This window comes from Lontra canadensis, unplaced genomic scaffold (genome assembly GCF_010015895.1).
Source record: "Lontra canadensis isolate GAN:19392208 unplaced genomic scaffold, GSC_riverotter_1.0 scaffold74, whole genome shotgun sequence".
Taxonomy (NCBI): Eukaryota; Metazoa; Chordata; class Mammalia; order Carnivora; family Mustelidae; genus Lontra; species Lontra canadensis.
Genome location: NW_022631068.1, coordinates 9,743,934 through 9,757,599, shown reverse-complemented (window position 1 = coordinate 9,757,599; position 13,666 = coordinate 9,743,934). Strand labels below are relative to the sequence as shown.

Sequence of the window (13,666 nt, the reverse complement as noted above, 5' to 3'; positions counted from 1 at the left end):
CCTCCTCCTCCTCCTCCTCCTCCTCCTCCTCCTCCTCCTCCTCCTCCTTCTTCTTCTTCTTCTTCTCCACGTACCTTTTTCTCCTTACTGCCTTCCCAGTTGGACTGAATTGGCTGAATTTAGTGGAACTAAATGGCAATGTTAAAACTCTTACTTAACTGTGTGCAGATTCCAATAGCAGTCCCTTTAGTGTCTTTCCATTTTTCAGGAATAATTTCCCCCTTGTTTTCCCAAACTTCAGGTGCCTCCAAGCTCCAAAGCCAATACTGCATTACTTTGGGGATTGGTTACAACATTTCTCCACTCTTGGTACCAATTTTTATATCACTTATATACTGCTATGTAACATATCACCCCAAAATAAATGTCTTAGAACAACAATTTTATTTGCTTACAGTTCTGTGGGTCCGCAGTTTGGTCTGGGCTCACTAGGAGTCCAGTAAAACAGTGAGGTTCTTCTTTTGATCTTACTGAGACTTTGCATAGGACTGCCATCAGCTAAGGTGTTAGCTAGTGGCTCATAGGTCCAAGGGAACTGAGATGAGACAGCCTGTCTCTATCACACGTGGTTGCATACTCCAGCAGGCTATCTTGAGTTCTCTTATGCCACGGGGAACAAAAAGTCCCCATCAGCAGGACACACCCTTTTACACAAGCATTTTTAAAGTCACCATTTGCATTCTATTTGGTTTATGTTCCCCCTAAAGGAAACCCTGAATGCAAGTCATTTTGCAGGAAGCAATTTCATTTAACATTGGTAGGCAAATGGCAGTTAAAATAAATATGGAAGGAAATGAAGCCAATAAAATGTGTGTTTTGGAGCAGGTTGCTACTGTGAGCAATTGAGGTTCAATCTCACTGGGGACCTCAGGAAGACATACAGATCATGTCCCAGGGGGTCTTTCCCGACCAGCAAAGAAGCCAGAATATTTTTTTGTGTAACTCTCTGAATTTCAGCCAAAGATAACACCCCCAGGCATTTCTAGCCTGCCTTGCCAGGGCTGAAACAAAGTCCTTGAGCAGACGCTCACAGGTGCATTTAAAAGCCGTCAGCGTGTATTGGAATCGTGAGTGCCAGTAAGCTGGCATTGCACTCATGGTGACTACTGTGGTCACTAACATCCCACTACATTCTTGTGCTTGTACTTCGCATTATCATTGACTTTGCCACTCGAGCCTTAGAAGCACCAATTTTAGAAAAGAAAGCCATCCCTGACCGCAGTAAATGAATCTTTCCAAAGGTGTCTGATTTGAACCTAAGTTGTCGACACCACAAAAGTTTTGCATCATTTTCCATCCTGTGACATCTGAGACTTGTCTCCTCACTGACCTCCTTACCTCTTTACGAATGTTTTCCTTATATCTGGTGCCCTCAGTCACCCTCTCGCTGGACTAGCTCCGGACTCAGTGTACTGAATCCATCGTCTGAGGAAAGAGGGTCTACAAATAAGATGGTTATTTTCTCAGGGTAGGGATGGAGCAGGGTAAGAAAAGAAAAGTCTGAGAAGTGAAAAGCATGTGGATTGAAAAGCACACAGTGATTTTATGTGGAGAATAAATAATCGGAGGGACAGTGGTGTGACTTAAGATAGGAAGGTGCAGATCAGACAGTAGAGAGTACGAAGTGTGGGACGTACACTTTGTTTTCAATGATAGACAGTCATTGAAGATTTTAAGAAAAAAAGCAACATGATTAGAGCCTTGGTCTAGGAGAAACATCCATTGATGGAAGGATGGGCGAGGATTGGAATTAGGGACCAGCTGATCCCTCTAATTCCAATAAGAATTATTCCCTAGGCTGCTGCAGTCGCCTAGGGAAGAGGGAATACGGGTCTGGGCTAATTCTGGGGGAATGGGATAGAAAAGGCAACAGTGGCTTCAGTGTAGTCCGTAGGAAGACCCCTGAGTAGAAAGTCAGAGGATCTGGATTTTTATTCAAACCATAAAAATTAAAAAAAAAAAAAAGCATTTATCTTCTCTATCATGAGAAGCTTAAGCAAAAATTGATCTTTAATAGAGCTCTGCCATTTCTTGGACTTCGAACAATCTGTATTTTCCCAGTTCTCTTGAGTATATATGGCATAAAATCACATTATGCATCCAAAGCAGTAAACATAAAGGAATACAAGAAAAAAGAACCTTCTTAGCAGCTCTTATGTAAATAATTTACTGACTCTTTGCTTGTCCTTCTCTCTGTTCTTCCTAGTACTTACAACTACGATTCAATAAACCAGTACGCTTTGCGGCCACTGTCATCTACATTGTGCAGACGGTAAGGGGGAAGGTCTGCTACAGATGTGGAAAGTGTGGGGTGACAAGATATGGGTTTGTTTACTCCAGGGGGGGCAATGAATGCAACTAAAGGACAAACCCAGCACTAAGAAGAAACTACTTTCTTCCGAGGATAGCACTTTCGGGATATGTGATTACAGTGAAAGTTATCCACATTGCACAGACCCTGTATATTCATCCAAATAATAAATAAAAAACAAATGTATATCATAAACCACAAAGGAAAAAATAGCATTAAAAACTTTTATTTCGCTTGTACAAGTTACTTTGGCTATGAAATGGTCCAGTAATTAGTTTTTCACCAGTTAACTGCGTTGAACCAGAAATGCTCGTCTTGCTGAAATTCATTTTAAGACAATACTCCCATTCTCCCCTTCTGGACTCCTCTTCTGCTTCCTAGGCTCTTGGTGTCTTCATGCTGTCCCACAGGGTTGGTATGCTTCCTACAACTCATGAAGTACTTTCTGCTGGAAAATGACCTTCTTCCCTTTCTTAAAACTCCCACTCACTGACTGAGGGATTTAAGAGAGAGAAAAGGAGGAGAGCAGTGCTCCCTGAACGGCTCCTACACTTTTGCCTCCTAAAACCCTCACGTGACCTCTAAATGATGAATTCCCATTTAAAATAAAAATGGGACTGCACCTACTTCCTTAAGCATAGTGGCTGCAACCCGGGGAGTCCCAAGATGTACGCAAGAATTAGATCACCCATGTCAGTCTTCGCTGTGCTGTACTCTCTCCATTCTAAAATCTCTGTTTCGGCAGCGTGCTGAAATGAGGGTGAGTCATTGTGACATAGGCATGGGGGCAGGGGTGGGTAGAGAAAGGCTGAACCAAAACCCTTACCTTGACTTGAACCCTATCTTTGTTTCCTTCAGAAATGCATCATATCTAGCCATCAAGTCTCAAAATTCACAGCAGTCTTAAAAGTCCAATGCTCTTCCCCCATCAAATGCTGATGATCCCCTTTGCACACTAATGACAATAATCAATGATTTCAAGATTAGAGTGGTTGCCAATGACAGGTTTAAGGACCATGATAAGGGAAATTCCTCTCTAAGGTCAATAAGGAAGCTTTGAGGCAGCTTTCCATTCCATGTCACTTTTCACACTGTTCACCTGACTCTTGCTTCCCCACCAGATTCTCTACACAGGAGTGGTGGTGTACGCACCTGCACTGGCGCTCAATCAAGGTGAGTTACTGATACTCCCCTGGATACTTTCCATCTTTTCTATGCTTAATATACCTCCATCCTGCTGGGGAGACATTCCCATGGTTAGGGGGCTCTGATTACTGTAGTCATTACAATAGAGAGCTCCAAAAATCAAACATTGAAAATAGCACTGGGTGTTATATGTAACTGATTAATCACTAAATTCTACTCCTGAAACTAATAATATGTTATAGGTTAACTAACCTGAATTTAAATAAAATCTAAAAAAAGAAGAGAGAGAAAAAAGGCAAATAATTAGTTACTTGATTTGCCCACAAGTTTTCAAACACCCAGTGTGATTATCATTTGTTTGTTTGTTTGTTCTGTTTTTTAATCACTGAAGTGATGGCAGTTTGGGTATTGCATACACACAACCACTAAAGACGTTTATAATGTATGATCCCGTCTCAGGGATTTTATGAAGTCAATAATCTAAGCACAAGAGTAAAAGGTACTCATAGTAATTTTTTTAAAACTTATGCTTGACCTTTTTTTGAGGGAATAGAATCCTAGAAACAAGAATTTTAAAAAGATTAAAATAAACTTCATAATAATACCTATAATATTAGAAGTCTTCAATATTCAACTTAATCATGTTGTGTGCTTTATCGAGACATATTTATTCATGGCTGATGTTTAGGTTGGTCCAAAGTCCTCAGACTAACTTTGTTAAGAAAAAGCAAACAAACAGTTGGTGCAAAGACCAGAAGCTACAGAGTTTTAGGAGGAAATGTTTGGCTTTTAACATTACCTAAAAATTATAGACTGAGTTGAAGTATAACACTGTAATAAAATAATTTTTAACAGAGGTGAATATAATAAGGGAAAATTCTAATTTGATTTCCATTGACCCCACTGACAAAAATATTGTGACTTCTTTCTCATAAACCTTGCTCTTCTACTTTTCTCAGAGAAACTTCTTTTAATATTTTTTCTTCTTTTCTAGTGACTGGGTTTGATCTCTGGGGTTCTGTGTTTGCAACAGGAATTGTTTGCACATTCTACTGTACCCTGGTATGTATCCAACTGTGAAGAAGTATTTAACACTGTCTCCCTAATATGGGATAAGGGCAAATCTCTGGCAACCAGGGCATCTAATTATAACAGAAATTGCTATTCCAAAATTAAATAGAAATTTGCTAGCTTCTCTGTCACAGTTTCCTGAGGAAGGCGCTGTTCTTTTATTTAAAATTCTTTCACTACCATTAGCAGAATTGGGTTCTGGTCTCCTTTGAGAAAGCCATGGCAAAGAAAAGATTTCATGAAAGAAATCCCTTCTTGCTCAGAGGTTAAGGGACCATATGCGACTGCCAAGAAAACAATGTTCTTGTTAACGGTAATTATGAACCATAAGTAGCATACACTTATAGCTGTCTAGTGATTGAGAAATGCACAATGCATGTATGAATGATAAAGGATGGCTGGTATTTTATAAACGTGAGGATTCCACAGCTTGTTGTTGTTTCTTATTTATGCATAAGCTTGGATTACAGTAACATTTGGTTTAACATATGCTCAGTTTTTCATCAAGGAATCTGAGTGCCATTGGCAACACATTTATATAATTGTTAATATCAGTTTAGTTCAGCAAACATTCATTGAGCATATATTATTTATCATGCTTTGCAATGGGAAGCTTTATTCTTCTGAATCATTGGCACCCATATACAGAGGCTGTAAATAACCAGTTAAAAATATAACACTGGTTTTCAGAAAGCTGGTTTATCTTTCCTCCTTTATAGAGAATAACAAAGTAATCCTATATTATCATAGAGCAGACCATCTAGATATTTTGGCACTGTGTGCATATCAGAGACTCTTTGAACTAGACCATGAAATATACAACTTAAAAATGTCCTTATCTCTTTTTTTCATACACGCAATTCCCACCATCTCTTTTGCACTACAGAATGTTTTCTATTTTTTTTTTCCTCCGTTCCATTCTCACTACCATAGCTTTATTCCAGACACACATCTCTTATGTAGGTTAAAAATAAGCTTCTGCTCCTTATATGTCTGGCCATATCTGACAGGATGACTAGACACATTGCCAGGGACATTGCCAGGCTTCTTAGCAACAATACTGGAAGGCAGAAACAATGAAATAATATCTTCAAAGCATTGATGGAAAACAATTGTCAACCTAAAATTGTGTATTCAGCAATACTAACTTTTAGGAATGGTCAAGATCCAAGAGAATTTACCACTAATCTATTTTTTTCTGAGAAAATTCCAGAGGAGTACTGTGGGAAAAAGGAAAATGATCCAGTTTTGGATAGAAGAAGTAATGATAAGAAAATAAAAATAGTGAACATTTAGTAAGTCTAGTCAAACAATTGTTGGTGCTTGATGATTAAAAAATAACTTTAGGGGTACCTGGGTGGCTCAGTGGGTACCTAAATAACTTTAAGTGTACCTCAGTGGCTCAAACAATTTTTGGTGCTTAATGATTAAAAAATAACTTTAGGGGTACCTGGGTGGCTCAGTGGGTACCTAAATAACTTTAGGGGGTACCCCAGTGGCTCAAAGCCTCTGCCTTTGGCTCAGGTCATGATCCCAGGGTCCTGGGATTGAGCCCCACATCGGGCTTTTTGCTCAGCAGCAAGCCTGCTTCCTCCTCTCTCTCTGCCTGCCTCTCTGCATACTTGTGATCTCTCTCTCCGTCAAATAAATAAATAAAATCTTTAAAAAAGAAAAAAAATAACTGTATAGTATAGTATAACATGCATGTCTAATTATATATTATAATTTATAATATAAAATATACTACTACTAATAATTATTATTAATATATGTAATTTTGGGATTAAGAAAAATAATAACCCTCATTTGGACAACAATAGCATGTAAGTCAGGAAGACAGTAATCTGATCTGACAATTTTATCATCTTTGAATTGTTAGGGATTAGGACATTCTTTAAATTTAGACTCTAACTTAAAAATTTATGGCAAAATGATCAAAGTGGAAAAAGGGAATTAAAACAAGACAAAACAAAATCTCAAGTGAGTTAAGCAAGAGAAGAGGATAAAAGCATAGAGAAAGCACAAATAGAAATGAAAAAGTAATGTCAGACACAAGTCTGGATATTTTAATAATCGCAATAAGCTAAAATGAACTGAATTTGCTACCTCTTAATTGGTTTCAGTGTTTCCTTTCAGCCTGCATGCTTCCGGAAGATTACTCTTAATCACCTATTTCTTCATGCCACTTAACTGACCCAATTCCCGTCTCACTTCCCATTGTTCCCAGGATAAAGTATAAACCTCTTAGCCTAGTGCTGAAAATCTCTCCTGATGTGAGTCCATCCGCCCATCTAATCCCTTCCCACACCTCTGTCCCATCTCTCCTGTCTCTAGGCAGGTTACAGGCTTCCAGATCTCACTGCAATGTTGGCTTATTTGTCTAATACGTGTTGCTCATGTTGCAGTCTCTTTATGATCCTGCGGATGGTTGTATATCTAAGATAAACAGTAGAAGAGGTTAAAACAATAGCCCTGCCACTGAGGGGCTTGCCATTTAGTAAAGTAAACATTAGATTTCAAACAACACAGACTGATTAAATACATCAGTGGCACCGCTGGATCAGGGTTATAGGTCAGTGTGTGTGTGTGTGTGTGTGTGTGTGTGTGTGTATCTCACTGCATGAAGGAGTTACAGAGAAATTTTCATGGTGGCTATAATCTGTCTTTTGATATACGTTTGATAAAGCGATTTGTTGTCTTGCCTCATGTCTAGCTGAAGTTCAGCTTTAAGCACAGTTTTACATAACCAGTCACAAGTCGCCGCCGAAAACTGAGGTCCGTGACATTTGGTCTTTGTATCACTAAAATCTGAGGTTGTGATTTGGATTTGGAAGGCTTAATATCTTTAGAGAAAATCATAATACTATTACTTGGGAGGCAGGAGGTAAACACTGATTATTTTTCAAGTCAGGATGTGAACACAATATACAAATACGATGCCTCTGGCAAGAACTTTAATGTCTATTTATGAAATTGCATTGTAATTCGAAAGAAATGATGGGACAACCTCAACGTCTTCTTTCTTCTCAAGATAAAGATGAAGCCTGTCATCTTCTCACAGAAGTTCTTGACACTCTGGAGGAGTAACTGGAGATGATAATTCTGTTTTTCAATGTTAAAAATACCACATCATTCCATTCTCATAGTGCTTATTCATTTTCAAAGCCTCCCCCTCCTTTTTTAATATCTCTTTGTTTCATCTTTCCCAATTGGCTCATTCCACCTCACTGTACTCCTGAGGGATTCAATACCTGGATTACTCTGGCAGACTTTCTTGCTTCCTCTCCTCTCGCCCACGTGCTCTCAACTAGAATTGTGCATCAGAATCCTTGTGAGAGCTTTCAGAAAATATATACGACTGAGTCCCAACCCAGACCTCAATTTATTCAGAAATCCTTGGGGTTGGTGCCAGGACACTGGCATCTGTGTTCTGTTTGTTTGTTTTCAAATTCCCCAAGGGATCCTACAGAGGATCCAGTTTTGAGAACCAGCACGCTAACCTCTTGCCTCATCGCTCTGCCCTGAGTTCTGCTGTGAGATTTACCCTTCGCAAAGTCTGCCTTGCTCACTTCACTCTTTGACCATCCTCCAGCTCTTTTTTTTTTATTTATTTATTTTTTTAATTTGTTAGAGAGAGGAGAGAGAGAGCACAGGCAGACAGAGTGGCAGGCAGAGGCAGAGGGAGAAGCAGGTTCCCCGCTGAGCAAGGAGCGCGATGCGGGACTCGATCCCAGGACGCTGGGATCATGACCTGAGCTGAAGGCAGCCGTTTAACCAACTGAGCCACCCAGGCGTCCCCATCCTCCAGCTCTTAAAACTCCTTTCTACATCAGCGTCTGGAATCTATCACTCTTTCCTAGTTCTTTTCCTCTTTCTCAGCATTCTACCATCTCAGTCCTCCCAAATTTATTTATTATCACTAAATTTACAAAAAAAAAATCCTCATGTTTGTATAGGCTGGACCCAGATGATTATCCTTAATTCCCCCACTTCCTCATCATCTGTATTCAATTATTCACAAGTTGTGTGGATTTGACCTTCCAGTTTTCTTTCAAGCCCATCAATGTCTTTCCATCTCTACCCTGCTGCAAACCTTCGTCAAACCTCTGTCCTCTTGGGCACAGACTACTGAAATCAACTCCAAGCGTCTCTATCACTTCTTTTTTTCCTTGGTCCACCCATCTGTTATCCACACAAACACCCCTGAAACCCCTGAGAAGCAAACGTAAAAATCTCTCATCATGTAAATCTCTTTAATGCTCTCTCATTGCTCTTGAGAAATCATTTAAGTAACTTTGTCAAAATCTGGGTGTTCTGGCCTCTAGCAAATTCAGCAACCTCCCTTTGGGCATTCTGTAAATACCTCAATCTACATATTCTAGCATTCTTTCATTTCTCCGGGGAGCCGTACATCTTCATCTTTCACACATGTTGTTCCCCTCTCCTCTTGTCCTCCATACCTGGTAAATTCCCCCTCATTCTTCATAACACGGCTAGAGAAAGAAGAAAGAAAGGGAGGGAGATAGGGAAGGAGGGAGGGAGGGCGGGTGAGAGGAAGGAGGGAAGGGAGGAAGGAAGACGAGGGAGGAAGGAAGGAAGGGAGGAACAAAGGAAAAGAAATATTGCATTAGCAGAAAAGTTGTAAAAAATTGGAAGATTTACAACCTTCCTTTCTGAGAATTCACATCCATTCTCTCCATTTCAGGGAGGATTAAAAGCAGTGGTGTGGACAGATGCATTTCAAATGGTTGTCATGATTGTGGGCTTCCTAACAGTTCTCATTCAAGGATCAGCTCATGCTGGTGGATTGCACAATGTCATAGAGCACTCGACAAATGGATCTCGACTAAATATATTCGAGTACGTCCAATACTACTTTCCCATATTTTATAAAGATTTAGCTGTATGACCTCAGTGACTAAAATAACATTTGGGCATCAAAAGAACATTTTTGTTCACTCACGTCTCTCTGCCTCCTAGCTTTGATGTAGATCCTCTCAGGCGGCACACTTTTTGGACAATCTCAGTGGGAGGAACTTTCACCTGGCTCGGGATCTATGGAGTTAATCAGTCTACCATACAGCGATGCATCTCTTGCAAAACAGAAAAACATGCAAAACTGTAAGTTATAAATAAACATTTCAGTTTTCTTTGCCCTAGTGGGTACTTATATGCTTCTGTGCGTGTGTGTGTGCGTGTGTGTGTGTGTGTGTGAGAGAGAGAGAGAGAGAGAGAGAGAGAAATGGAAAGTTTTATTTAATCTTCTAAACAGTTTTTTGAGGCAGGCATTACTAATCCCATCTCAGCAAGGAAGTGTGTTTGAACTTATAGTTCTGCCTGCCTTTGCTCTCCACCATTTGCCGCCTGCACTTACTGAGAACTTACTAGGTGAAATTAGGTGCCCTGGGTGGCAATGCAGAGGTAAATAGCATATTTTGCCTCCTTAGAGTTTCTGTGATGAGATGGTCCTTATGACTGACAGATTCAGCCTGTGGTCTCTTGAGCTACTGTTTTTCTTTTGATGGATATATCCTTAAATTTTCCAAGAAGAGGTTTAAAAGAAGGAAAGCCAAGGTAAGAAGACAAATCATAATGGGGCTTTTGCCAATCCAGCTCTTGCTGATCTAGCAGTCACCAGTCTTGCCAGGTGTGCTCGCACTGAAAGACCCCAGCAAGGACACAGCTTGGGAAGCCTCTTCCAAGTCATGCAATGCATCCCGTGCCCTAGAGTGGGGATTGGAGGAAGTCATGCATTATTCTGCAGACTTGACAGAAATAAGCTAGACTTGCGTCTAAAATGGACATCTTATCCCCATTGTTCTGTCCAAATTTCCAGCATCCCCAGATTTGTCAGGATGTCCTCAACTTTTCTTCAAGTGAGAAACAGCCACTGTGACTATTTCCCCAACTGATTTTAAAATACTTTCAATGCATAGTTTTTTTATTTAGACTGAATAGAAGATAACTTTGCTGAGACATGGTTCACCGTTTTATAACCTGAATTCCAAGAGACTATATTACTTATGTATTTCATACACTCACAGAAGGAAGAATTAAAGGCATTATCTAGTATTCCATTAATTTGCTGATAACATATTTATATCCTATTACATTAAATAATGTTAACATGTCCTCCATATAAGATTATCACTTTGTATCAAATAGCTAAATTGTTGAAAATGTAATTAATATCAAGTGTGATTTGGATCTCACAATTCATTTAAAATTAAAGTTCATTTAGAGGCTCTTGGCTGGCTCAGTTGGTAGAGCAGGGACTCTTGATCTTGGGGTTATAAGTTCAAACCTCACATTGGGTGTAGAGCCTACTTTAAAAAAAATAAATAGGTAAAACGAAAATTCATTTAAAATTCTGCCTTAAGGGGCACCTGGGTGGCTCAGTGGATTAAAGCCTCTGCCTTTGGCTCAGGTCATGATCTCAGGGTCCTGGGATCAAGTCCCGCATTGGGCTCTCTGCTTGGTGGGGAGCCTGCTTCCCCCCCTCTCTCTGCCTACTTGTGATCTCTCTCTCTGTCAAATAACTAAATAAAATCTTTAAAAAAATAAAATAAAATTCTACCTCAAAATGAAGTTGATTGTATCTCCAAAAGGAAGGATATTTTGGTGAAATAACCAATAATTCTCTACTATATCTAGATTGTTTTTAATCTTATGTATTGTGTTATATTATTTTTTCTTGTGAACATGCCTAATTTATCCCTATAACTCCAATAAGTAGTAGTGTGTACTCTCGAGTGTGTGCTTGTGTTTGTGTATCTTTAAGCGTCATCGAGTGAGTTCATTTAAATCAAGCAAAAGTTGATACAATTACATTCATAATGTTTGCCTGGAGTTTGGAATTTATTGCATGAGATTTTACTGGCTATGAAACCTGTTGGAAAAGGAAAGATATTCATGGAGAAAAAATGTACACAATTTCCTAAGCATTTAGGATTGCAGCTCCTGGTTTCACCCATCTCCACTTCTGTGGAAGGACCAGAGCTATGACAGGAATTTTGTGAGAATAAGGAAAGATGGAAAAATAAAAATTCTCTTTAGAACAGACTTCTCTGAGAGAATCCAAATAGATTTGGTTACTACAATAGAAATCAGTCAAAATGGTCAGTCCAGTTGAACTGCATGCAGCTGGAAGGAAGCCTGCAGTGGGGATGTGTCATTTGTCACACAACTGAAGTCTCAAGGTCACTACTGGGGCAGCTGGAGGCCACTCGGGAGCCAGCTGCCAATCTGCTCTCACCTAGGAGGCTCTGTAGAATGTTGATTAAATGCTCTGCTTCTGTTCAATTATCTGAGAGCCTGATGTCATTAAAACATTCCATCAGAGTTTAGGAAAAGCTCTGCTACTTGGGGAAAATACAACCTGAAACATATGTAGGTGAAAATAGATCCATAACGTTCATACTGAACGTGTCCATGGGTTAAAACCAGAAGCAACTCATTATATATGCATATAATTTCCTGGCCAGGAATGCTGATTACTTACTCACTCATTACTCACATCACAGATTGATGTTAAGCCCTATTGACGTTCCTCACACCTAGAAATAATATCATTTTAGATGTGCTCCTTGGAACCTGACTTCATCTCCTCTTGTTTCTAGACCCAAGTTTATCTTTCAAAATTGCTGATCATAAGTGGTGCAAGGAAGGTAGAAGGGGCTGATACAGATTTTTCTGTCCTTTCCCATCTCTAGCCCATCTTCTGGCTAAGATGAGCACACCCACACCAGTCACTTTTGTTCTATTCCTACTGCCTCAGTTTATTTTCCTCATTCACATCTAAAATCATTGTATTCATTAATTTCATTTCAGTGATGATCTGCTTCCAATCCCAGAATTTAAGCTCCATGAGGAGGGGTTCTGTGTGGTTCACAGCTCTACCCCAGGACCTAGAAAAGCCTGGTATAAAGAGATGCCTGATAAATATTTTTTGAATGAATCAATGAAGTAATTTAACTTACAAGTAGGAGAATTAGCTCTGTAAAGAATCAAAGTCCATTCCTTTTTTTTTTTTTAGATTTTATTTATTTATTTATTTGACAGAGAGAGAGATAGTGAAAGAAGGAACACAAGCAGAGGGGATGGGAGAGGGAGAAGCAGGATTCCCGCTGAGCAGGGAGCCCGATGCGGGGTCAGATCCCAGGACTCTGGGATCGTGACCTGAGCCGAAGGCAGACGCTTAACGACTGAGCCACCCAGGTGCCCCTCAAAGTCCATTTCTAAGGAAAAATTCACAGCACAAGGATTTTAACATTCAATACAATTTTGCCATTGGTTTCTCATTTCCCATTTCAATAACTTGAAATTATTTTGGATAATGTATGCATGTATGGCCATATAACCTATGTCTCTACAGAATGTAACTCATTCATTCTTCATATTAGTCCCATAATAGAAGGAGAGCAGGTGTGTTAACACTCTCAGAGTGTCACGTGACCTATTTAACATCAGATGGTTGTTAAGGATAAAGTCTTTTGACTCACGGTCCAACATTCTTTTAAAGGAATAAATGATATGAGGAGTACAATCATATTGTACTGAATTTCTACTACTAATTAATTCAGTCATTCAATTATTTATTACCAAAAATAAATAATTCCATGTCTTCTATGTGCCAGAACAATTCTGTGTTTGTTGGAGTGGGGGAAACTAATAAAAAGCAAATGTATATATATATATATATTTTTTATAATTTTATTTTTTATAAACATATATATATATATATATATATATATTTTTCCCCCAGGGGTACAGGTCTGTGAATCTCCACGTTTACAAACTTCACAGCACTCACCATAGCACATACCCTACCCAATGTCCATAACCCCCCCCTCCCAACCCCCCTCTGCCCAGCAACCCTCAGTTTGTTTTGTGAGATAAAAATATAAATGTATATATTTTACAATTTCAGATAATGCTAAGTGCTGTCAAGGTGTAAAATAGTATAAGAAGTAGAAACTGATTAAGAGAGCAGAGATGGACTGTTTTGAATAAAAGGTGGTCAGGGAGGGCTCTCTCAGACATGGCTTGAGTAAAGGTTTGAATAAAGTTGCCCAGAAAGGAGGACAGCAAGAGTACAAACAATGCAGTTAATAGGTATTGACCTCCTCACGTATTAAT

The 13,666-nt window shown here is 39.3% G+C and overlaps 1 protein-coding gene across 1 annotated transcript in view; it reads left to right on the top strand.

The window, feature by feature from the left end:
• SLC5A12 (solute carrier family 5 member 12) overlaps positions 1 to 13,666 on the top strand; it is a 43,974-nt gene that overhangs the window by 6,250 nt on the left and 24,058 nt on the right. The window contains exons 2-6 of the mRNA XM_032881236.1: positions 2,207 to 2,272; positions 3,433 to 3,484; positions 4,452 to 4,519; positions 9,234 to 9,388; positions 9,509 to 9,649. Of these exons, the coding sequence (XP_032737127.1) occupies positions 2,207 to 2,272; positions 3,433 to 3,484; positions 4,452 to 4,519; positions 9,234 to 9,388; positions 9,509 to 9,649 (482 nt within the window). The remainder of the gene's footprint in view (positions 1 to 2,206; positions 2,273 to 3,432; positions 3,485 to 4,451; positions 4,520 to 9,233; positions 9,389 to 9,508; positions 9,650 to 13,666) is intronic.